The sequence below is a fragment of the Halichoerus grypus genome, chromosome 9 (genome assembly GCF_964656455.1).
Source record: "Halichoerus grypus chromosome 9, mHalGry1.hap1.1, whole genome shotgun sequence".
Lineage (NCBI taxonomy): Eukaryota > Metazoa > Chordata > Mammalia > Carnivora > Phocidae > Halichoerus > Halichoerus grypus.
The window spans coordinates 68,835,089-68,860,660 of NC_135720.1; the positions used below are offsets into that span (position 1 = coordinate 68,835,089).

Below are 25,572 nucleotides of genomic sequence, written 5' to 3' on the forward strand. Positions count from 1 at the left end.
CATTTCCTATGCCAAAAAGCTTCATAATCCTTCTCTAAGTCATACTTTGGGGATGGCCTGATAATCATAAATAATTTGGCGAGATGATTTGAAATGTATATTGTTAGGAATCAAGTATTCAAATATAATGACTTAATAAGACAGTTCCTTTAAAGGTGATCCAATAACTGCCAGGTTTGGGCTTGCTTCTAGAAAAAGCAAGAAGAACCAAAATATTTCAAGCAACTTAATTGGCTGTTAAGAATTCCATCAGTTCCTGTAGTATATCTGTCCCTAAGTGATAAAGCATCACTTAAGGGCACCCATATTCCTCCACAGGTAGCTGCTTAGACAACATTTTCAATCAGTTGATGCATTGACAGAGCAAAACATGGTGGTTCAATGCATGATGAGCTATGGTCAAGAGATAAGAACTGTCCTCTCATATTTTCTGTTTTTTACTAAAAATCACTGCCTTTTCAGCAACTAGTAATATAATCATTTGGTTTTCTCCTTTAATTGTTGGTATATCGAATTATGGAATCATCCATGCATTCCTGGATCAAATTCCACGTGATCACACAGTATTATTCTTTTGATCAATGCTATATCCTTCTAAGAAATGTTATTAAGAATTTTTATATCTATATTCATAAGTGAGTGTGATCTATACTTCTTGTACTATATCTTCCTCTCTCTCTCATTCATATTTACCTGGTTTTTGTATTCAGGTTGTGCTGGTTTCATAAACTAAATCTAGCTTTCCATTTTGTTCTATGCTTTACAATAGTTTAAATAACAATGGAACTAATTTTTTATTGTTGTTAAAATATGGAACAGGGCTAACCATTTGGCCCTAGTACTTTTTTAAAGTTACATCTTTAATCATATTTCTAATCATTTCTATGGTAATTAGACTATTTAAGTTTTCTGCTTCTTCTTGGGTCAATTTTTTGCTGATTTTTTTTTTCCCAATATTGATGTACTTTTTATTAAATATCTAATATATAATAATATACTATTATATTCAAACTCCTTCCCGCTTATAACCTGCTTTATCCCGTTGGGTTCCTTTGCTCTCTAGACTAGAGCAGTAGTCTCAAACTTTAGCAGGCATCAGAATCATCACAGGGGGCCCACCCCCAGTTTCTGACTCTGTAGGTCTGGGGGGGCCTGAGAATTTGCATTTCTAACTAGTTCCTGGTAATGCTGATGCTGCTGGTCAGGGCACTACATTTTGAGAACCACCATTCTAGAGCAGTGTTTTTGCTTTTTTTTTTTTTTTAATTATGTTATGTTAGTCACCATACATCACATCATTAGTTTTTGATGTAGTGCTCCATGATTCCCTTGTTGCTGATTTTTTTATTGTGGTAAACTATACATAGCATAAAATTTACCATTTTAACCATTTTTAGGTGCACAATTCAGTGGCATTACACATAGTCACAATGTTGTAAAACCATCACCACTATCAAATTCCAAGTTTTTGGGGCACCTGGGTGGCTCAGTCGGTTAAGCATCTGGCTCTTGATCTCAGCTCAGGTCTTGATCTCAGGGTCACGAGTTCAAGCTCTGCGTTGGGCTCCACACTGGGCATGGAGCTTACTTAAAATTTTTTTTACAAATTAACAAAATAAATATATAAATTCCAAATGTTTTCATTATTCCAACAAACTGTATCCATTAAACAATAATTCTCCATCCCCTGCTAACCTCTATTCTATTTTCTGTCTCTATGAATTTATCTATTCTAAGTATTTCATACAGGTGAAATCATACAAAATGTGTCCTTTTGTATCTGGCTTATTTCACTTAGCATGTCTTCAAGGTTCATCCATGTTGTAGCATGTATCAGAATTTCATTCCTTTTTAAGGCTGAATAATATTCCATTTCATGAATACACGTTTTGTTTATCCTTTAATCTTATTGATGGACATATGGGTTGTTTCCACTTTTGCTATTGTGAATAATGCTGTATGAACATGGATGTACAAACGACTCTTCAAGGCCCTGCTTTCACTTCTTTTGGGTGTATATCTAGAAGTGGAATTGCCAAATTATATGCTAATCCCGTGTTTAACTTTTTGAGGAACCACCATACCATTTTCCAGAGTAGCTGCACCATTTTACATTCCCACCAGCAATGCGTTAAGTGTTCTAATTTCTCCATGTTTTTAAAACACTTATTTTCTCTTTGCTTTGTTTGATAATAGCAATTCTGAGTGTGAAGCATCACAATATGATTTTGATGGACATTTCCCTAATGACATTTCCCTATTAAACATCTTATCAAGTGCTTATTGACCATTTATACATCTTCTTTGGAGAAACATCTATTCAAGTGCTTTGCTTATTTTAAAAATCGAGCTGTATTCACAAATCAATCAATGAGATACATGATATCAATAAGAGAAAGAATAAAAACTATATGATCATTCAATAGATGCAGAAAAAGCATCTGACAAGGTACAACATCCATTCATGATAAAAAACCCTCAACAAAGTTGGCTTAGAGGGAACAAACCATAACATAATAAAGGCCATACATGACAAACTCACACCTAACATCATACTCAATGGTGAAAAACTGAGAGCTTCTCCCCTAAGATCAGGAACAACACAGGATGTCCACTCTCACAACTTTTATTCAGCATAATACTGAAACTCCTAGCCACAGCAATCACACAAGAAAATATTTAACATCTTTTCATTTGCTTATTTGCCAGCTGTATATTCTCTTTGGAAATGTCTCTTCATGTCTTTTGCCCATTTTCTAATAGGATTGTTCATTATTTTACTGTTGAATTTTAAGTTTTTTATACATTCTAAATACAAGTCTTTTGTCAAATATGTGGTTTGCAAATATTCTCTCCCAGACTGTTGGTTGCCTTTTCATCTTCTTAACAGAGCGGTTCACACAGTAAAAGTTTTTAAATTTAATGATTTATCAAGTTTTATCAAGTTTTCCTTTCATGTATCATGTTTTAGGTGTGAAACCTAAGAACTCTTTGCCTGGCCCTAGATCCTGAAAATTTTCTCTTCTGATTTTTTTCTGAAAGTTTTATTATTTTACATTTAAGCTTAATTTCTGCATATGGTATTCTAAAACTATGGACGTCCAGTTGCTCCAATATCATTTGTGGAGCGTTCCTCTACTGAATTGCTTTTGTGCCTTTGTTAAAAATCAGTTGAACATATTTGTGTGCGTCTATTTCCGGGTTCTTAATTGTGTTCTATTGATCTCTGTGTCTATCCTTCCACCAATACCACATTCCTCAATTACTGTAGCTACATTTTGAGCCTTAATATCAAGTAGAGTAATTCCTCCCAATATACTTTTTTTTAGGTATTCCAGAGTCTATGCCTCTCCATATACATTTTAGAATCTGCCTGTCTATATGTGCAAAAAAAAACTTTGCTGCAATTTTTTTAAAAATATTTTTATTTATTTATTTGACAGAGAGACAGCAAGAGAGGGAACACAGCAGGGGGAGTGGGAGAGGGAGAAGCAGGCTTCCCACCGAGCAGGGAGCCCAATGCCCAGGACCCTGGGATCATGACCTGAGCCGAAGGCAGACGCTTAATGACTGAGCCACCCAGGCACCCTTGGAATTTTAGTAGAAACTACATTCAACCTATAGATAAATTTGGAGAGAATTGTTATCTTTACTATGTTGAGTCTTCTAACTGTGAACCTGGTATGCACCTCTAATTAGGTCTCCTTTGATTCCTTTCACCAGCCTTTTACAACTTTTCAGATCCTGTACTCATTTTGTTAAAAATATACTTAAGTATTTAATTCCCTTTAAAGTGACTATAAAGGGCATTGTGTTTTTAATTTCCATTTCCATATGTTCACAGTTAGTATATAGCAATGCAATTGATTTTTGTGTGTTGATCTTCTATCTTGCAAGTTTGCTAAACTCTCTTACTAGTTTTAGTTTTTTGTTGATTCCTTAGCATTTTCCATGTAGACAATCATGTCATCTGCATACAAAGACAGTGTTATTTCTTCATTTCTAATCTGTATGTCTTTTTTTCTTCTTGCATTATTGCAGTGGCTGGAATTTACACACTATATTGAATATGAGTGGTAAGAGCAGACATCCTTGCCTTGTTCCTTATCTTAGAGGGGAGTTCAGTGCTCCACTATTAAGTATGATGTCAGCTGTAGGTTTTATATCGATGCTCTTTATCATGTTGAGAAAGTTCTCCTCAATTCCTATTTTGCTGAGTGTTTTATTTTGTTTTTACAAAATATGGGTGTTGGATTTTGTCAAAAGCCTTTTCTGCATCTGTTGATATGATTACATAATTTTTCTTGTTTAGCTTATTGTTATGGACTAAATGTTTGTGTCCCGCAAAATTTATATGTTGAAGTTCTAACTCCCAATGTGATAGTATCTGGAGACATGGCCTCTGGGAAGCAAATAGGCTAAGATGAGATGGTGAGTGTGGGGACCTCAAGATAGGAATTGTCTTTATAAGAAGAGGAAGAGAGAGGCACCTGGGTGGCTCAGTCAGTTCAGTGTCCAACTCTGATTTCAGCTCAGGTCATGATCTCAGTGTTGTGAGATCGAGCCCCACATTAGGGACCACTCTGGGTGTGGAGACTATTTAAGATTCTCTCTCTCCCTCTCCCTCTGCCCCTCCCCTGACCCCCCCAATCCTGCTTGTGTGCACTCTCTCTCTTAAAACAAAACAAAATAAAACAACGAAGAGGATGAGAGACCAGAGGTCTCTCTCTGTGTCATGTGGGAACACAGTGAGAAGGTGACAGTCCACAAGCCAGGAAGAGGATTCTGACCAGGAACTGAATCTGCCCATACTTTGACCTTGGACTTGCCAGCTTCCAGAATTGCGAGAAATAAGGAGCTGCCCAGTTTATACTATTACAGTAGAGCAACCCGAGCAGACTAAGGCTTGCTCTCCTCAATTGCAGCCTGTCTCCCCACAGATTCCTGCTGGGACTCCTGTCTGACCTGCTACACCAGTTCTCACATTGTCCACCTTTCTTTCCTCCAAGAGCATCTCCAGACGGTGCCTCCCTACCTTTGCTAGAACTGCCTGCCTAATTAACCCCCTCATCATAAGTTAACACTGAGACTTTCCTAGTATTGACCCTACACATTTCCATGTATTGTCTCATAGGCAAGCCACGTAATTCACTTCCCACGTCTCAGACATTTATTTCCTGCTCATTAAACATGTTTCCAGGGGCGCCTGGGTGGCTCAGTCGTTAAGCGTCTGCCTTCGGCTCAGGTCATGATCTCAGGGTCCTGGGATCGAGCCCCGCATCAGGCTCCCTGCTCGGCGGGAAGCCTGCTTCTCCCTCTCCCACTCCCCCTGCTTGTGTTCCCTCTCTCGCTCTGTCTCTCTCTGTCAAATAAATAAAATCTTTAAAAAATAAAAATAAAATAAACATGTTTCCAGTTTGAATTATGGTGTTTAGATGATCAGTATTTCGTAGTGTTCTGCAAAGAGCATCAGGACTTACAGGTGTCCAACCACTGCCTTGGCCCAGTGCCCAACACAGTGTTGTTCTACCCCACATGCAAGGCTCTGGAACCTCAGGAGACACCTGGAGCGGTGAGCGGTTCTCCATCTGGCTGCTCATTAGAGCTTTGAAAACCCACCAAGCCCAACCTGCACCCAGACCAGTTAAATCAGAACCTCTGAGCATGGGACCTGAGCATCAGTATTTTCAAAGGCTCTCCACATGTGTGGTCCATACCCAGAACCACTGACCCAAAGGAACTTCTGTGCCTCTGAGGACCAAGGGCTCAAGTGAGAAAACAGTAACTATGAGAAAACAGGAACAATGAACTACCATTCATTGATCTTTGCATACCCTTCTTACACCAAGCACTCTGCAAGGACTACCTCATTTAATCCTCACAGCAAATCCCTGAGGGAGGTGTTGTCATGCTGATGTTACAGAAAGGAAACCAAGGCTCAAGGTGGCTAATAACTTGGCCAAGGTCACAGAGATGGCAAATGTGATTCACTGCCTCCACTCCTGGTAAGGAGAACTTGGGAAAGATTTTAAAATGGGTGACAAATTTATAGAGACAGAAAGTGGAATGGTGGTTGCTAGGGACCAGGGGCAGGGGGAATGGGGTGATACTGTTTAATGGGCACAGAGGTTCAGTTTGGGACAATGAAAGGTTTTGGAGATGGATGGTGCTGATGGTTGCACAAAACTGTGAATGTACTTAATGCCACGGAATGTACACTCAAATATGGTTCGGATGGTAAATGTCAGGTTATGCATCTTTTGTCATAATTTCAAAAAATAAAAACAAGATAAATTTTAAAATAAAATAAAAATGGGTGAGAGAGTCGGGTGAGGGGCCTCAAGGCCCTGTCTCATGCACAGCGCAATTCCAGGTTATCTCCCGGTTATCTTCATGGTCTTTTAGCTGTTTTACAGCTCTCAGGTATAGGATGGGGAGTGTGATGCCAATAAATTGTGTTTAGCAGAGATCCAGTAGATATTGGCCAGTTTTACATCTAATAAGCAAATTTATTTCCACTTTCCTGATGGCCTACACAATTGTAGTTCTTTGAATTCTCCTTTGAACCAGTTGCAACATCACACTGGTTCCCTCATGACTTGATTAAATAAAATCTTAACATATGTTTGTTTTATAACTGTTGCTCAGAATTACCACCATACGTCAAGTTTCCCTGATGATTTCTGACAATAAACCACAAAGGCCTAAGTTCTCCCGGTTGAGGTTTGCTCCGCACAAGGCGACTCTTCTAGCTACTGCAGAACAAAAAGCAGACTTTCTGTCTGACCTGACATGTACCTGAACGCCCTTGTTGCCCCCCATGGAGTGTGTAGATCTAAGAGCCCAGAGCAGGACCAGGAGCTACCTCAGCCCTGCGCAGGCTCCAGCCCTCATTCGGGAGGTAAGAACACACTGGGCCACTGGGTGTGAGGTGAAAAGCCCCAGGCAGCCTTGGGAGGGACCGCTGTTTTCCAGCTGAGGAGATGGTGAGGAAGGGGAGGGGTGTGGAGACACCCCCCCCCCTTGCTCCCCTCCCATCAGCCACTCCCGTGCTTTTCTCCCTGACTCCCAGTAGTGGGCCCTAGACACAACCCAGAGCAGGTGAAAAAGAGAAAATTCTATGAAACCCATGTTGAAGCAGAGAGGAACAATGGCCAAAAGAGAGGCCAAATTAGCCACAGCAGAGAGCTCCTTGAGAGAATGCTAGAAAGGCAGGATAAATTCAGAAGACGAAGGGCCAGGAAAAGAGGGAGGACGGAGCTGTCAAGAAGGAAGAGGTCAGTGAGTCACTGGTCAGAGTGCACATAAAGGTCAGACCTCCAGGCCTCTCTGTGCTGGTGGAATGTCCACTGGTACAACCTCAATGCAGAGCAATTCCACAGGCACACATGCCCCTGACCCAGCAGTGCCAATTAGAGAAATCTGTTCCACAGATATAACCACACTGCATGATAAGACCTTAGGACAAGGTTAGTCACTGCAGCATAATTTATAAGAGAAGATTAACATAATCTAAATGCCCATCAATAGGGGATAAAGTTAAGCCAATTATGGTTCATGGAATAAAGCATAGTGAAGAAGGCTATGTATGGATTCCTATGACTTGTATAAAAGGAGGGAAACACATAGAGATACATCTATTTGCACATATATGCATGAAATATATCAGGAAAAAACCAGCAGAAACAGATAACACAGGCTGTCTACCAGGAGGGAAACACGGAGTGGCTGGGAGGCAGCATGGGAGAAAGACTTGTCAACTTCTGTATCTTCGGTATTAGAACCACGTGAATGGATCACTTATTCAAAAACTGAACAATTTTATATCTTTTTTTAAAATTATTTATTTATTTATTTGAGAGAGAGTGAGAGAGCACAAGCAGAGGGAAAGGGAGAAGCAGACTCCCTGCTGAGCAGGGAGCCCAGTGCGGGGCTCGATCCCAGGACCCTGAGATCATGACCTGAGCCGAAGGCAGACTCTAAACCGACTGAGCCACCCAGGTGCCCCAAAATTTTTATATCTTTTTAAGCAAGTTCATGGAGTCTTCTGGAAGAAGCATGCTACGCACAACACATTCTCTCTCAAATGAACCTTTTCACCTGAGGAAAAACCTTGTAAGCATGTATTTCTCCCACCACCCACCTACTGAGTACTGACAGCTACAAACCTACAGGCTGGCAAACACAAGTTCAGACCCACATCATTCCAGTAAGTCCAAATATTAAACACACACCCAGAAAAACCGTAAGAGACTCTTAACTCTAGGAAACAAACTGAGGGTTGCTGGAGGGGAGAGGCGGTGGGGGGATGTGGTAACTGGGTGACAGGCATTAAGGAGGGCATGTGATGTAATGAGCACTGGGTGTTATATATAAACTGATGAATCACTGAACTCTACCTCTGAAACTAATAATATACTATATGTTAATTAATTGAATTTAAATAAAATTAAATTAAAAATAAAGTAAAATAAAGCATCCACACTTAAACAACAACACAACAAAACAACAAAAAAACATACCCACAGAATAAAAAACAAAGCAAATGAACAGTAACAAAATAGATCCTTGGTTTCCACTGCTTTGCCCTGCCCAGGAAAGCCGGCCTCACAGACCCCTCCTGGGGATTTTGCCCAATGGGAAACAGGTTCAAGAGCAAGAAGTCCAGGCAGTAAGAGCAGGAGGGATGATGCATGCAAAGCCTACTCTTGCTCTATTTCCTAGGCTGTGAATGTACATCATTTACCTCTTTGGAATGAATGCCAGAAAATATCTACCAGCCCCACATGCTCTTCCTTTCTACAAAAACTATCAAGAGTCATGCCTGGGAAAGTTACTTTACTACAATCAAACCCTTTGCATTTCTCTTTTACAAGTTTAGAGTTTATATTAATTGGAGCATAGTCATTGACTAGTATGGGGAGACAAGACATGAAAGCCCCCAAGAGGGCGCCTGGGTGGCTCAGTTGGTTAAGCGACTGCCTTCGGCTCAGGTCATGATCCTGGAGTCCCGGGATCGAGTCCCACATCGGGCTCCCTGCTCAGCGGGGAGTCTGCTTCTCCCTCTGACCCTCTTCCCTCTCGTGCTGTCTCTCATTCTCTCTCTCAAATAAATAAATAAAATCTTTAAAAAAAAAAAAAAAAAAAAAAAGCCCCCAAGAGTCACACCTATAAATGATGAGAACAAAGTTATTGAACCTCCTTAAGTTTGTTTCCTTATCTGTAACAATGATTATATTTAGAACAGCTATTTTAAAAAATCAAATTTCTGGGGACTTGCTTGTTGTTCTGCCATAGCTTGCATGTCCTGAATTGTAATTCTCTGCTATTCCTGAATAAACCTATTTTTGCTGGTAAAAAAACAAAAACAAAAACAAAAAAACAAGTTTCTGGAGGCATAATTTACATTCAGTAAAATTCACCTTTTCAAAGTATTCAGTTTGATGTATTTAGATAAATGTACACAATCATATGACCACTACTACATGCAAGAGGTAGAAGACTTCCATTGCACCCTTCCCCCTAATTCCTTCCAACTTCTTTTCAGTCAATCCCTTTCCACCATCCTAGACCTCTGTTTTCCATTCTAATTGTTTTGACTCTTCTAGAATGTCACACAAATGGAATCATATAGTGCATGGCCTTTTGTGGCTTCAAATGCATAATGCTTTTGACACTTGTTTATGTAGTTTCCTCTATCAGTAGCTCATGCCTTTTTATTGCTCAATAGCATTTCCCAATGTATTTATCAGTTCAGTGGTAGTGGTAAGGTTTACTTTAAGGAATTAACTCCTGCCAATCCCGGAGGCTTGGCAAGTCCAAACTCCGCAGGGTAAGCTAGCAGGCTGCAGACCTCAGCAAGAGTTGTTGCTTCACCTCAAGCCCAAATGCAATCTGGAGGCAAAACTCTCTTCCTCACAGGAATCTTTTTCTCTTAAGGCCTTCAACTGATTGGATAAGGCCCACCCACATTATGGAGGATAATCTGCCTAACTCAAAGTGTTTAAGTGTTAATCTCATCTAAAAAATATTTTTACAGAAACATCTAGAATAATGTTTGGCCAAATATCTGGGCATCATGGTTTAGCCAAATTGAAACATAAAATTAACCATCACACAGATCACAAAGATTTTATCCTGTTTTCTTCTACAGTTTTTACAGTTTGTAGTTCCTGCAGTTAAGCCTATGATCCATTTTAAGTTAATATTTCCACGTGCTACAATACATTCCCCCCTTTTTTTTTTTTTGCATACAGATGTCCAATTGTTCCAGCACCATTTGTCGAAGAGACTGTTCTTTCCCTGCTGAATTGCCTTGGCATGTTTGTCAAAAATCAATTGACCACATGTGTGTAGATTTATTTGTGGACTCCCTATTCCGTTCTCTTCATCTTGTCTGTCTTGGATTATCGTAGTTGTATAGCAAACCTAGAAATCAAGTAGTAAAAGCCCTCCAACTTTGTTCGTCAAGATTGCTTGGGCTAGTCTAGGGCCTTTGCATTTTCATATAAATTTTAGACTCAGCCTCTCAACTTCTACCAAGAAAGCCTGAACAGTCATTTATTTAATGCCAGAAATTGTGCTCAACAGTTGCCATCTTACTCAGTCTTCACAGCAACCCCACGAGGTTGGGATTATCCTCATTTTTCAGAGGAGGACACTGAATGGCCTTGTGTGCTCTGCTCAGGACTCGCTGCCTGCGACTCTGACCACGACTTTCAGAGAAGGAGGTGGCCACTGTGGCATCAGTGGGGTCTCCTGATGGCTACCACATCCGACACCAAGCATGGTTCTAAGTACTTTGCATATATTGATTTAGTTGCTTAAACAACCTAATGAGGTAGCTACTATTACTTATTACTCATTTCAGAGGCGACAATATGAGGCACAGAGATGAAGTAACCTCCCCAAGATCAAAGAGGTGGTAAATGAGCTGGCATCTGAACCCAAGGTAGTCGGGTTCCACATCCACACTTGCACCCTCTACACTACACAGCCTTGGTAGGGAATCTCGAAGTTGCTACAAAACTCTCGGAATGGTGTGCATGTGGCATGGGGAGGGGGATGGGGGAGAGAGTTGGTGGTGGAAAAGCCCCTTTGGCCTAACCCCTTCCATAGGACAGCCTTGTTCTCTGTGTGCACCAATGGGGAGGAGGAACCAGGAAGGAATGGCTGGGACTCATGCTGGAAGGGGCAGGGACAGTGTAGGTGCTGGAGAAAGGGGCAAGCCCTGTCCTAGGTATTGGCCTCAGAGCCTCACAGGGCTGGTTCCCTCCCGGGTCGGCTTCCCATGCTTACCTGGCCTTGACCCTATTACTTCATGTTCAGCAAGTCCCTTTCCTTACTAGCATGACAGAGACAACAGCACAGGCTTCTCAGAGCTGCTGGGACAATTTCAGAGATAGTATATGCAGAGCACTGGTCCAGTGCTTCGACGGGCACTCGAACACAACTTCAATCAACTTGATTTTATGTTTGACAAATCACTAAGGTAACATATGCTTATTTTAGTAAGTGGAACAAGGGGCGTCTGGGTGGCTCAGTCGGTTAAGCATCCGACTCTTGATCTCAGCTTGGGTCTTGATCTCAGGGTTGTGGGTTCATGCCCTACGTTAAAAAAAATAAAAAAGGAATGATACAATGAAAAAATCTATAAAACAAAGCTAATCATCTTCCACACCAAGTAACCAACTTTAGCAGTCTCCTGTGTTCCACGCGTTTGTCCCTGCTCAAGCAAATACAAGCATGTTTGCATAGAGAAGTGGATTTGTTTTTTAACCAAATGACATCATACTGTACCCATCACTTGCTACCTGGCTTCTTCATTTACCAATATATAACTGGTCAATATAAGTTCTAACTCTCCCAATTTCTTTGTGCATAAATATATGCAAATATGCAAATTTGCATATACATTTACATGTACATTACATATACATATACATATACATATACATATACATTTATATATGACCTTTAGTTCTCTTTTTCTCTACCTCCACAAAGCACCCCCATGTGGCCTCCTCCTGAGTTTTCTGCCTGCTCACTCTGCGGTAAACCCTGGGGGCTCCCTCTCTGAACAAACTTCTTGAGGCCATGATCTGTACTTCTTAATTGTCTAAATCCCTATGTCATTCCTCAGAGGCAGTGGTAGGTATCAAGTGGATATCTGGTAAACATTAATTTTATGAATAAAGCCATTTTTCTTCTTAAATAAAGTTACATCAAATAACCTTTGTCTGGTTGCTTTGGGAGGAAACAACAGCTGCAGTGAAACATCCCAAGGACCAGCTTCCTAAAAGCTCTTTATAAAGACCCTCTGCCTGTGGATTGCTAGAGGCTCACCACTCTTGCTACATGGTCAGGGCTTGGCAATGAGGTGCAGAGGGTTTACTCAGACAGCAAAATACCTACTGGTATTGAAATAAAATTAAGTGGTATGGAAAGATTTTTACCTAAAATGTGAGATGACTATGGAGAGAATACGTTCACATAAAACCAAGGCTTTCTTGTAAAGAAAAAAATCCCGCTTTCTGTTTTAGTACCAAATATCTCAGGCACAATCCATCAGTGGGGCAACTAGAAAGGCACAGAGGAGAGAGAAAATTAGGAGGCAGAAGGGGCTGCACTGGGCCACTGGGAACTTGTATAAGGGGAGGGATGTGAAGGAGTCCAAAGAAGGGAGGGTGGCTTGGGCTTCTGCTTGAGGACTGAGCAAATGGGTGCCATCCATCAACAAAGAGACCATGGAAAGAGGACAGGGTTTTGGGAGGGGCACAGGGTCAGTGCTATGTATTCAGATCTGAAGTAGCTGTGAAGTACCCATGCATCATTCAGACAAAGATGCCCATGAGGGCATCTCAACAGGTGCATCAGGAGACAGAGGTGAACGGGTGCCCGGCCAGAGCTGGTAAGTCAAAGTGAGTGTGCAGAGTGAGAGCAGAAGAGGGCTGAGAGCCCCGAGAAAAGACACCTTTGGAGGCAGAAACAGCAAAAGGAGATGGAGGAGGCAGCATCAGAGAAGAAAACCAGGAGGCAGAGCATCAGGGATCCAGGGGAGCTGCATGGAGGGGAGGGCGGGCAACATGCGAATTCTAGCCGGGCTCCCCAACAGAAACAGACTTTTTCTCCCTGTCTTGCTCACTGGTGTAAAGCAGGCGCTCAATTAATACTTGCTGGATGGGTGAGATAACAGGTGACTTTGGTGGGAACAGTGGCACAGACGTAAGGGGGGCAGGAGCCAAATTACTGGGAGATCCTGAGCTTCCATCTCTAACAGCCAATTTACTCCAGGGATGTGTCTGACTCAGGATACCCACTGTCCTTGTCAGGTTACCTGTTTCTAACTGAAAATGTGTTGGTCAATACAACATGAAAAATAATTGGTCTAAATATGAAAATTGGGCAAATGGCTAATCAGAGTTCTTAGTGAGCCTCTTAAAACATGAATTATAAATTTTTACATGTAGTTTCTACCCAATTCCCAACTCCCAACCCCATTAACTCTGAGGACTTGTCCTGTGCATAACTCCGCCCCTACTTGGTGAATAAGGTATTGCAACCACACACTATTAGCTACCAAGTAAAATCTCCATGAGAAGAGAAGACACTGCCTTTGTCAAAGCCCTGGTGTAACAGAGAGGACATTTGCATGGGAGCCAGGAGATCCCGGTTCTGGTCTCAGCTCTGGCACTTTCTAGCTTGTACCAGTCACTCCCCTTTGAGGGCCTCCCATTTCCTCACAACTCTAAAAGAAAAATCTGTATATGTATATGTCACAGGGTTCTGGGGCTGAGCAACACGAATGTAAAAATAATTTGCAAAGTGTAAAATGTTACATCCATGTGCAATACCATTATTGGGATACTGCTTTGTTAAAATACCTGTGGTCCCAGGCAGGAAAACATTTTACAGATTACATCTACTATGTGCAAGATGCCCAGGAAAATATTCTAACAAGAAGTAGCGCATAGGAAATTCACAATCCAAAGTTATAAACCACACAGTTGAAACATGCTGGCTCAGAGCAAAGACTCTGAACCAGATGGCCAGGGTTTGAATCCCAGTTCTGACACTTTCTAAATGAAACTTTGGATTGGTTAGTTACCTAACCTCGTCTTACCTCGGTTTCCTCATCTGTGTAATGAGGATAATGAAATTGTGGTGAGGTTTAAAACATTCAATCACCGAGGGGCGCCTGGGTGGCTCAGATGGTTAAGCGTCTGCCTTTGACTCAGGTCATGATCCCAGGGTCCTGGGATCGAGCCCCACATTGGGCTCCTGGCTCAGCAGGGAGCCTGCTTCTCCCTCTGCCTCTCTCCCTGCTCATGCTCTCTCTCTCTCTCTCTGTATCTCTGTGTCTCAAATGAATAAATAAAGTCTTAAAATAAAAAAAAAATCAATCACCGAAAAGCTCTTGCAAGAGTAGCTGGCACCTCCTAAGCACTATCTAAGTGCAAGCAGTTTACCCTCAACAACGCTATTCCCCTCACTCAATGTACATGAGCCTTATTGTATGAATACTGTGCTGGGCACTGCATATGTTGTGCCCACTTAGATTTTATAACTGTGGCAACTCATGTTCTCACACTTAGTCCTCACGGAAACCCTTTAAGTTTGGGGAGGAATTTGGGGCATCTGGCTGGCTCAGCTGGTAGAGCATGTGACTCTTGATCTTGGGGTTAAAGTTTGTGTCCCATGTTAGGTGTAGAGATTATTTAAAAATAAAATTTTAAGGGGTGCCTGGGTCATGCAGAGTCTGTTTAAGTTTCTCTCTCCCTCTCCCTCTGCCCCTCCCTCCCACCCATGCACTCTCTCTCTCTCTCTCTCTCTCTCTCTCTAAAACAAACAAAACTTAAAAAAAAAAAATAAGGTCTTTAAAAAAAAAAAGTTTGGTGAAGCATTTGAAACTCATGAAGTGAAAAAATTTGCCTACATCACTGACTCTCAGCCAGTGGTGATTCTGTCCCCCAGGAGACATTTAGCAATTTCTGGAGACATTTTTCATTGTCACAACTAGGGAGAAGGGGGTACTACTGGCATCTAATGGGTAGACGCCAGAGGACCTACCTACCATGCATAGGACCAATTCCCACAAAAAGAACTGTGTGGCCCAAAATGTCAATAATGTGAAAGTCAAGAAACCCTGGCCACATTAACAAGTAGTTAATAAGCAGTGGAGCAGGTACCTGTACCAAGGTCTTTGGATTCCAAATCCATTGCTCTTCTTCTGTGCCAAGCACAGAGAGATGTGGGAGATAAACTCAGACCCAAGTCAGAGTGATAGTCTGGTGGGGAGATCTGAGTACCCAACACAGCAGTATCCAATTATTAGAGAAACAGAGAGAATGGGCAGCATTTCACCAGTTGAGAGGAGAGAGAGTTCCATGCAGGATACTTCTCTGAGAAGAACTGCCTGAGCCAGGTTCTGAATGAGCAGGCCTCATAGGGGCAGAGTGTGTACATAATGCCTTTCAAGAGGTCTTGCAGGGAAGAATCTATAAACTGAGTTTCCCAACAGCAACACCGTAAGCTCAAGACAATAAAATATTGCCTTCAAAGTTCTGAGGCAAAATAATTCTCAGATTTGATACCAAGTTGTCACTTAAGTGAGAGGTTAGAATACCAAGTTGTCATTTAAGTGAGAGGTTAGAGTAAAGATATTTTTTCAGACATGCTGACTCTCAAAACATTTATCTTCCCTGTTCCCTTTCTTTAGAAGTTACCAGTCACATGCACCACCAAAGTAAGGGTGACATGCGTTCCAGCAAATGGGATCTAGCACAGGGGAGAGGTGAAAGGAATTCTCGGGATGACTCTGTTCAAGCAGAACTAGAGAGCAACACAGATCAAACTGGAATGGAAAGATGGATGGGTCCAGAAAAGATATCTCAAGGAAAAGAATAAAACTGACAAATCCATGATAGGATTAATCATATAGGAAATTTGTACTAATCAATAACAAAAATTGTACTAAGAATTGCTTTATAGAATTGTTGGATGGTAGAGGGAACTCTTAATTATAAGTTTAAATAAAACTAAACAAATAAAAAAATCAAGGCAATTATCAAGTCCAGGAAAAACAGCAAGTTATATAAAAATGGAAATGTAATTAATTATAGTACAACTCTTGGCTCACCAATGAACAGCAATTACATAATCACAGTAATTATGAATCTGCTTAATATTGTGATATAACTAGATTGAGAGAGTATGGAAGAGAAAGGGGCAATAGATTATGTCTAAAGTTGATCAATCTCTCCCATCCACTCATTCTCAGGAAGATATCACAGCTGTGCTATTCAATACAGTAGCCAAGAGCTACATGTGGCATTTTAACTTTAGTTAATTAAAATTAAATTTGAAATTCAGCCACACTAGCAACATTCTAGGCACTCAATAACCATGTGTTGTTACCCTATTAGACAGCATAGCTACAGAACATTTCACCATCACAGAAAGTTCTGTTAAACAGTGCTGTACTAGAGGGTATATCACATCAAACCAAGGGAGTAAACCAAGAAAGAAAAAGACACTAGGAGATCAACATATATGAAAGTGGTAAACAAAATCCCTAGGATAATAGTGAAGAGTGACATTTGTCAGAAGGCCTTAAGGGCCACCAGTCTGGACTGAAATAGGGGAGAGGGCTCCAGAGAACATCTCTTCAAAGAGACTCAGTGGAAAGACTACCTAACACATTTGAACATCCAGAGAGCAGATCAGCAACTGAGTTTTAGGATAATTTGTGATATGCACATACAAAACTAAGGAAACAAATATAGGACAATTATTAACATCAGAGTAAAGGAATTATTACAAAGAAAAAAAAAAGGAAACATAATGATAGTACAATCTACATGGTTCAGCTATAAATAAACTAGTTAAGGGGCACCTGGGTGGCTTAGTCAGTTGAACGTCTGATTCTTTTTTTTTTTTTTTAAGATTTTATTTATTTATTTGACAGAGAGAGAGAGCACAAGCAGGGGGAGCAGCAGGCAGAGGAAGAGGGAGAAGCAGGCTCCCCGCAGCGCAGGACCCTGGGATCATGACCCGAGCCGAAGGCAGACACTTAACCAACTGAGCCACCCAGGTGCCCCATGAACGTCTGACTCTTGATTTCAGCTCAGGTCATGATCTCAGGGCCACCTCAGGCTCTGTGCTCACCAGGGAGTCTGCTTGAGATTCTCTCCCCCTCTCTCTCTTCCTCTGGCCCTCACCCTGCTCTCTCTCTCTCCCTCTCTCTCAAATAAATAATAAATCTTTAAAATAAGTAAATAAATAAACTGGTTAACTTAATGTAAAGACTGAATGCTGATGTCACCTAAGTAATGACACAACTATATTGGAGAAGGTAGACATGCACATGTGAGAGCAGGGAAAAGAAACTTAAATCTTAGATCATCCGTTTTCATATTGTTACATCAACAGATAATGCCTAAATTGGAAAAATCGAGATTGAGCAATATCAGCATATCATTTATGAATGTAAACACTAAAATACCCAAAAGACTTGAATGTAGTTGGTTATGAAGGCTCAGAAATGGAAGAGAAACATAGTAAAAATATTTGACACTTTAATCTATGTGTAGGTACAACATAAAAATTAAAGTAAAACCTACTGTTTTTTTAAGTTTTTATTTTAATTATTAGTTAACATGCAGTGTCATATTAGTTTCAGGTGTGTGATATAGTGATTCAGCATTTCCATACCTCACCCGACAAGTGCACTCCTTAATTCCCATCACCTATTTTACCCTTTCCCCCACTCACCCACCCCTGGTAATCTATCTATCTATCTATCCATCTACACACACATATATATAATCTTCTGTTATATGGCCGAATAATATTCTGTTATATATATGTGTGTACATCTTCTTTATCTATTCATCTACCCATGGACACTTGGGCTGCTTCCATACCTTGCTACTATAAATAATGCTGCTATAAACATTAGGGGTACATGAAACACTTTGAATTAGTGTTTTTGTATTCTTTGGGTAAATACCCAATAGTGCAATTGCTGGATCATAAGGTAGTTCTATCTTTAACTTTTCGAGGAATCCCCATTCTGTCTTCCACAGTGGCTGCACCAGTTTGCATTCCCACCAACAGTGCAAGAGGGTTCTTTTTCTCCACAACCTCACCAACACTTATTGTTTCTTGTGTTGTTGATTTTAGCCATTCTGACAGGTGTGAGGTGCTATCACATTGTCGTTTTGATTTGCATTTCCCTGATGATAAGTGATGATGAGCATCTTTTCATGTGTTTGTTGGCCAACTGCATGTGTTTTTCAGAGAAATATCTATTCAAGTTTTCTGACCATTTTTAAATTGGATTATTTGTTTTTGGGGTGTTGAGTTTTATAAGTTCTTTATATATTTGGATACTAACCCTTTATTGAATATGTCATTTGCAAATATCTTCTCCCATTCAGTTGGTTGTCTTTTAGTTCTGTTGATTGTTTCCTTTGCTGTGCAGAAGCTTTTTTATTTTGATGTAGTCCCAATAGTTTATTTTTGCTTTTGTTTTCCTTGCCTCAGGAGACATATCTAGAAAGAAGTTGCTAAGCCTAATGTCAAAGAAGTTACTGCCTGTGCTCTTTTAGGATTTTTATGGTTTCAGGTCTCACATTTAGGTCTTTAATCCATTTTGAATTTATTTTTGTGTATGGTGTAAGAAAGTGGCCCAGTTTCACTCTTTTGCATGTTGCTGTCCAGTTTTCCCAGCACCATTTGTTGAAGAGTCTGTCCTTCTCCCATTGTACATTCTTGCCTCCTTTGTCGAAGATTAATTGACCATATAATTGTGGATTTATTTCTGGATTTCTTTTCTGGTCCATTGATCTATATGTCCATTTTCTTAAAGACTTATTTATTTATTTTGGGGGGAGGGATGGGGAGAAGCAGAGGGCGAGGAAGAGAGCAAATCTCAAGTAGACTCCCTGCTGAGGATGGAGCCTGATGCAGGGCTCGATCTCATGACCCTGAGATCATGACCTGAGCTAAAACCAAGAGTCTGATGCTTAACTGACTAAGCCACCGAGGCACCCCATGTGTCTATTTTTGTGCCAGTACCATACTTTTTTGATTACTGCAGCTTTGTAATATAACTTGAAGCCCAGAATTCTGATTGCCTCCAGCTTTGTTTTACTTTTTCAAGATTGCTTTAGCTATTTGGGATCTTTTGTGGTTCCATACAAATTTTAGGATTGCTTGTCCTGGTTCTATGAAAAATGCTGTTGGTATATTAATAAAGATTGTATTGAATGTGTACATTGCTTTGGATAGTATAGACATTTTAACAATATTTTTTCTTCTAATCCATGAGCCTGGAATATCTTTATAATAAATATATATTTAGTTTTAGTCCCCATTCCTGGCTCATGGCTCCTCAAATCCTTGGAATTTCCTAAGTGATAAGAGCAATGGGAGCATCTTTTGTTACAGTAGTTGGTCTTTTGTCCTCAGTTCCTGAAATAGCTCCAGATCCAAAAAAGTGAAAGAAGTGTTTTCTTCATAGTAAGTCCGTTTCAACCACACCTGAGTTTTTATTAATGAGGTAACTTTTGGAAAGCCCCTAAGGATGGGGGCTGGTTGCCAGGGGAACCAACCTTGATTAGAGGGTTAAACTTTCTGTCCTATCCCATGGCCTCCAGGGAGGGTGGTGAGACTGGAGGTTGAATGTCAATCAGTAATTATCAATGAAGCCTCCATAAAAACCAAGAGAATTCAGAAAACTTCTGGGTTGGTGAAGACGTGGAGGTGCTGGGAGGGTGGTGCACTCAGAGAGCATGGAAGCTCTGTGCCCCTTTCTTCATATCTTGCCCTAATGTCTCTCTTCTATCTGGCTGATCCTCAGTTATATCATATCCTTTCATAATGAACTGGTAATCTAGTAAGCAAAATGTCTTCCTGAGTTCTGTGACTGCCTCTAGCAAATTAATCGAACCCAAGGAGGGAGTTGTGGGAACCTTTGATTTATAACCAGTTGGTTAGAAGCACAGGTCATAACCTGTGCTTGGCAACTGTACCTGTGTGGGGGCGGCGGGGGCGGGGGAGGCACTCTTGTGGGACTGAGACCTTAAACTGTTAAACTGCTTGCTTGGTGATGCCAAAAAAGCACACATCAGAATCACGAAATATAGAGACTGCATATGAGTAACTGAAAATGTGGCCATTCTTTGCCACTGGTGATCAGGCATTACCATTTGAAAACTAAACTTTGCTTCTTACCACAGCTCTATCTGGGGTGGCCTGGAGGGTGGGCTTTGGAGTTAGACTCTGCAGGTACAAGTAGCAATTCTGCCACTCAACAGCTGAAGGACCCTGAGCAAGTTACTTATATCATTCTGTGCCTCAGTTTCCTCATCTCTACAGTGGGGATGAAAAAAAGAACCTCGTCTAGAGGACTGTAAAGTCCTTAGAGCAATACCAAGTGCTCAATAAGTATTTTCCATCAGCATTATCCCCTCTTTGTATTTTAACTTGTCACCTAACTCTGCAGCCTGACTTTCCTCCGTTTTGCTACAAAACTGCCCATTGGCCAGTATGTTCTCTCGTCTCCCATGGTATTATCTGTTGGTGGGGGATAAGTAATGTCCTCCAAAGCTTACCATACACTTTTACTGACCCATATGAAATGAAAGCCCAAAGAGATGGTGGCCGTCATCTGGTCCAAGCCTGTCACTGTATAGACGGGACCAGTGAGGCTCTGCACAGCGGATGGGCTGCCCTGTCCACAAGCTGGTCTAATGTGATTATTGTACAAACATTCTTCCCAATAAGTTTTTGTACCCCAACTTCTCCAGAGAGATCTCTTATCCATTTAGCTAAAGAAGTAGGTGAGAAAAAGCCACACTGTGATTTTAAAGACTGTCAAATGCTAATTACAAGTCACTCCATTTGAAAGATAGCACTGAAAGCATTTTAATCCCCCTTCCTTCTCTCCAAACTGTCATCACTGGAAAAAAGAAGAAGCCAGTTCTATGAAAGCTTCAAACCAAACACAACAGTTGTACAGACAATGGTTATTAGGAGGTAAGCTTTTTCCCAGGGAATGGCTAAAGCGTTTTTTTTTTCCCTTCTTGTTACCTTGGTAACTGCTACCTTGGCGCCCTTGTTGATGAGCTGAACCACATTCTCTGCTTGGCCTTTGTACGCAGCTATGAGAAGGCGTTCTGAAAGTGCAGCGACCGCATCCTGCTGGCTCATGAATTAGGAGAGAAAGAGGTTTTCAGGAACGCAGTAGACAAGTTCCTTCAGCTCAACACGGTGCCACTGGCCCGGGCAGGCACCCACGGGTCAAGATGCTCCCGATCCTTAGAAGGTGCCTCTATTATTACTATGCCATCTTCAGGACCTAGGGATTACAAAACAAAGTTGCCATCAGCACCACTCAGCACACAGGATGGGCCACACCTCTTCTCTCTGATCTCAGGGCATCTGCTGAGGGCTCAATGGCAGGGGACAGAAGCTGGGTAAAGACAGGACAAGCACGAAGCACACTCTGCACACCAAAGCCCCTGAACTGGGAAACAGAAGGCAGCAGCATGTGCCAATCTCCCTCCCTTCTTCCCGCTTCAGGGACGTTCTCCAGAGGATTATAACCAAAACCGTGAGGTCTGCTCTGTACTTCCATCCCAGGTAGCAGAGACCTGCTATAATCCCATCCACATCACGGGGGTTCCAGGCCTGTCTTTGGTAGGTAACTATACCATGTATGATCTCAAAGGGCCTCTGGACCATGTTTTGTGGGTCTGCCACAGCTAACACGCTGCTTCTGCTGGCAGGTGAAGGTGCCTGTGGATCACACCCCATGGACACCCTGAGGAGTGGGTTAAATCCTTGGGATTTTGTCCCAGCATTTACTGCAGTTCCTTTGCTTCATCCTTGCCTCACTGTAAACAGCGCAGTTTCCTGAGTTCTGGGACAGATGGAGAGCTGGGCACAGGCCCGGGCCATCTCCCAGTTCCAATTATTGTCGGAACAACCCACTTTGGGAACAACAAGGATGCTAGAACCACTGACAGTGCGCGCTGCCAACTGCACGGGGGGAGCTGCTTCTGTCGCTTCCATGCCTAACAGGAAATAAAAGGCCTACTAAAACCACCTCTAGGATGCGAAGCCCCACTCAGAGCAGTGGTCTGGAGGTAGTAACTAGCAGTAAACTTAACCTCTTCTTTCCACCAAATGGCAAATGGACAGAATTTTAAAGACTGACTCCTATCAGTAGCCCTGGGCCACCATTAGAGCAAACCAAAGCCACTGGTAATTATGTCAAAAGTAAAGGATTCGGGGCACCTGGGTGGCCCAGTCGGTTAAACATCCGACTCTTGATTTCGGCTCAGGTCATGATCTCAGGGTCCTGGGATCGACTGGGCTCTGCACTCAGCAGGGAGTCTGCTTGAGGTTCTCTCTCCCTTCTCTCTCTCTGCCCCTCACCCCTCAAATAAATAAATCTTAAGAAAAAAAAGGGGGGGCACCTGGGTGGCTCAGTCGTTAAGCGCCAGCCTTCGGCTCAGGTCATGTTCCCAGGGTCCTGGGATCGAGCCCTGCATCGGGCTCCCTGCTCGGCGGGAAGCCTGCTTCTCCCTCTCCCACTCCCCCTGCTTGTGTTCCCTCTCTCGCGGTGTCTCTCTCTGTCAGATAAATAAATAAAATCTTAAAAAAAAAAAAAAGAAAAAACCAAACCAATCCACCCTGCTCTGCTCACTGGAAGTGCAACAAATCTGGAGAAGGGATGCTCCAAAGCAGAGGACTCCTCTGTTAGCCATGGTCAGAGGTCCCTGGGATGCACCGGAAATCTTGGTTGAATGAATGAGCCAATGAAAGGGTAACGCTGAGACTCAAAGCAGAGAAACAGAGCTGGAAATGCCACTGGAGATTCCCAGGATCCCACTGAGAGACTAGTTTGGGCTTTATGTTTCCCAGACCGTTCCACTGTTTAGAGTGGTTTGTTTTTGTAAACATTGGATACACTGTCTCTCTATTCAGATAATCTGTGGTAACTTCAAGCCAGTAATACTGAGCTTCTGTTCTGTTTGCCCCAATACTGCAAAAGCATTCCAGGCCCAAAAGGCAGGAAAATACAATATTAGCTGTGGCTTCCTAAATGCTCTCCCTCTACAACCACATTCTTCCATTTACTCATTTGTTATCTTTGTGCACTCAACGGCCATCTTCCTGTACCCAAACTTTTCTTGTAATGGGCATCTGAATGTCTCAACTACAATGGCCCAGTTCATACAAATACTGTTATCATGACTAAAATTTCACTCATTTTACTTCAGAGCTTAGCTCCTGGGGATAGACATAGAGATGTCCTTGCTGCAAACTCAGTGCAGCCCATCAGCCGAGGTCACGAGCTGCAGACCAGCAGTGCTGTCCAGTCTCCCCAGCAACAGATGCGCGGGTCAGCAGGCCCACAGTACATGGACAGCCACTCCCCTCCTGTCCCAGACAATAAATCCAGCTCTTAGACACTTATTGCCATGGTTGCAGGCTTCTGAGATAGCCTTGTTTACATAATTACCTTTGGTAAACAGCCCTTTGCAAATCCAGCACACATTACTATTCCTTTTTTTTTTTTTAAGATAGAAAAACACTACAGTTGAGAAATATTGGCCAAACAGAAATTTTAAAAATTATTTTTAATTTTTTTTTGCTTTTCAGTTACAGCTACTTAAGAATGAAATGCTCCCCACTCCCCACCCCACTGCCTCCACCATGGCCAATGCACAGCCTGCCAGAGGAACAGGGCAGCTCCAGGACATGTTGCTTATAGGATTTTGGATACTTCCCCCAACTAGAGTTGCACAGAAAACTGCTTGCAAAATCAGGAACAGAATCCTAGGGTTCCAGTTACCAGTCTGCAGCTAGCATCATCCCTTTGTGCTTGGGCATCTCAAGTTCATTCTCAATTTAAATCCAGTAATAGGCTCGCTGGTAGGACCTCCAGCATTCACCTACAGTTGCATTTACACACAGCGTGGTGGGAAGAGATCAAAGTGGCTGAGTCTTCCTTTTGGCTTCCTTTCTACACCTCCATCCTTTTGGAATAAGGGGATACTCAGCTTCTTGTCTGACACCTCTGAACTAACAAATCGGGCCAGGTGGAGGCGGGCTGAGGGAGAGAAATAAGGGGGATAGAGGACCCCCAACAAGAAGTGGGGGAGGGAGAGGAATAAAGAGGTGGCAGCGAGTCTGCAATCAACGAGTTAAATTCCACTGCCAACTTGTTGGGTCCCCAGGCTGTAGCAGCCCCATTCCCTCATTAAATCTGAGCCTCCTCTTCCAAATAGATCAGCTATCATTCAAGACACTTCCCACGGCTGGCGGTGAGAAATTTCTTCTGCCCCACATCTATCAATCACATCCCTCTTTGTCACAATGCTCACTTTCACAGGGCTCCAGAGAAAAACATTAAATGCAAACATGCTGCCAGTTCTTTAAGCAGAAATGAAATAAATCCATGATCATAAATATTCAATGAGCTTCCTGAATCCATAAAGTATTTAGTTAGCTTCCTAAGAAAGATTTCCCTCCTTTCTCCTAGCCCACTGCCCCATTTTCACTGCATTCCAATTTGCCAATGCTTTTTTTCTCTCATCACGAATGCCAGAGGGCCACACAGCTGCTTGGTCTGTGATGCAATCTGTTTTCTTTTTATAGCAAAAGGTCTATGAGGTTTGCTCTTGCTGTTTTCCTGAGGATTTACAACAAAGTCTCCTGGTACCAATATCCCCAAACCACTACATTCAGTTTCCTGACAGACAAAATATTCTAGAAGAAACCTGGCAAACAAAAGTCCCAGCCAGGACCTTATGCACAGCCCACCCAGAGACAGTCCACAGGCACCCAGAACCAGTGGTTAGGGAGCACCATCAATTACAATAACTCGCTTTGCTCCTACTGCTCAAAACCCTGTAGTGAAGAGAGATTGTACTCACATCTGGGGGTCTGTCCTCCCCATTCTACATGGTGTTCTGTTGCTGGATAATTGCTGTCAATTCCTTCCTGGAGAGATCATTAGCTTCCTAGGGTTGTCACGCCCAGTGGGTCTGCAACGATTTACTCGCCTTTTTCCCTTGAGCTTCCTCTGCCAACTCTGGCCAAATCACATCTCAAAGCTTATTAAGACATCCACTCAGCTCACAATGTCTTGTGGCTTCCTAGTCTGCTCGTCACAGCTTCTGAAAGTCTTGGGTCTTCAGGTCTTGTCGAACTCCCTTCTGCTGGCAGAGGACCTGTAACACTGCCTTATCAAGAGTCAGGGAATAATTCACAAATGGGCGGAATGCTTTTGAATGATGCTCAGATGACAGAGAGATGAAGTTTGCATTCTGGCAGCAGTAATACCACAAAAAGAGATGAATGTGCATGTTGTAAGGGAGGGAGAATGCAGGCAGGGTCAAAACCTGTAATGAACTGCCTTTATGTTAACAGGGAAGAGCAGCGATCCAGACACTCCACCCTCCTCGGCAGAGAGTTCCAGCACCGTGACTGCAGCAGTACAGGAGTCAAGGGGCTGGGAGAGCAGCTGTTTCAGTGTTTGTAAGCCCAGTTTGT

At 42.2% G+C, this 25,572-nt stretch overlaps 1 protein-coding gene across 4 annotated transcripts in view; it reads right to left on the reverse strand.

The window, feature by feature from the left end:
- The window catches only part of ANKRD6 (ankyrin repeat domain 6), a 186,061-nt gene that overhangs the window by 48,586 nt on the left and 111,903 nt on the right, over positions 1-25,572 (reverse strand). For 3 of the 4 annotated variants that reach the window (XM_036065157.2, XM_036065155.2, XM_078055002.1), the window contains exon 2: positions 21,097-21,364. In XM_036065157.2, the coding sequence (XP_035921050.1) occupies positions 21,097-21,216 (120 nt within the window). In that variant the 5' untranslated portion in view covers positions 21,217-21,364. Of the gene's footprint in view, positions 1-21,096; positions 21,365-24,953; positions 25,241-25,572 lie in introns of those variants that run through there. The other variant, XM_078055001.1, reaches the window with a different exon arrangement.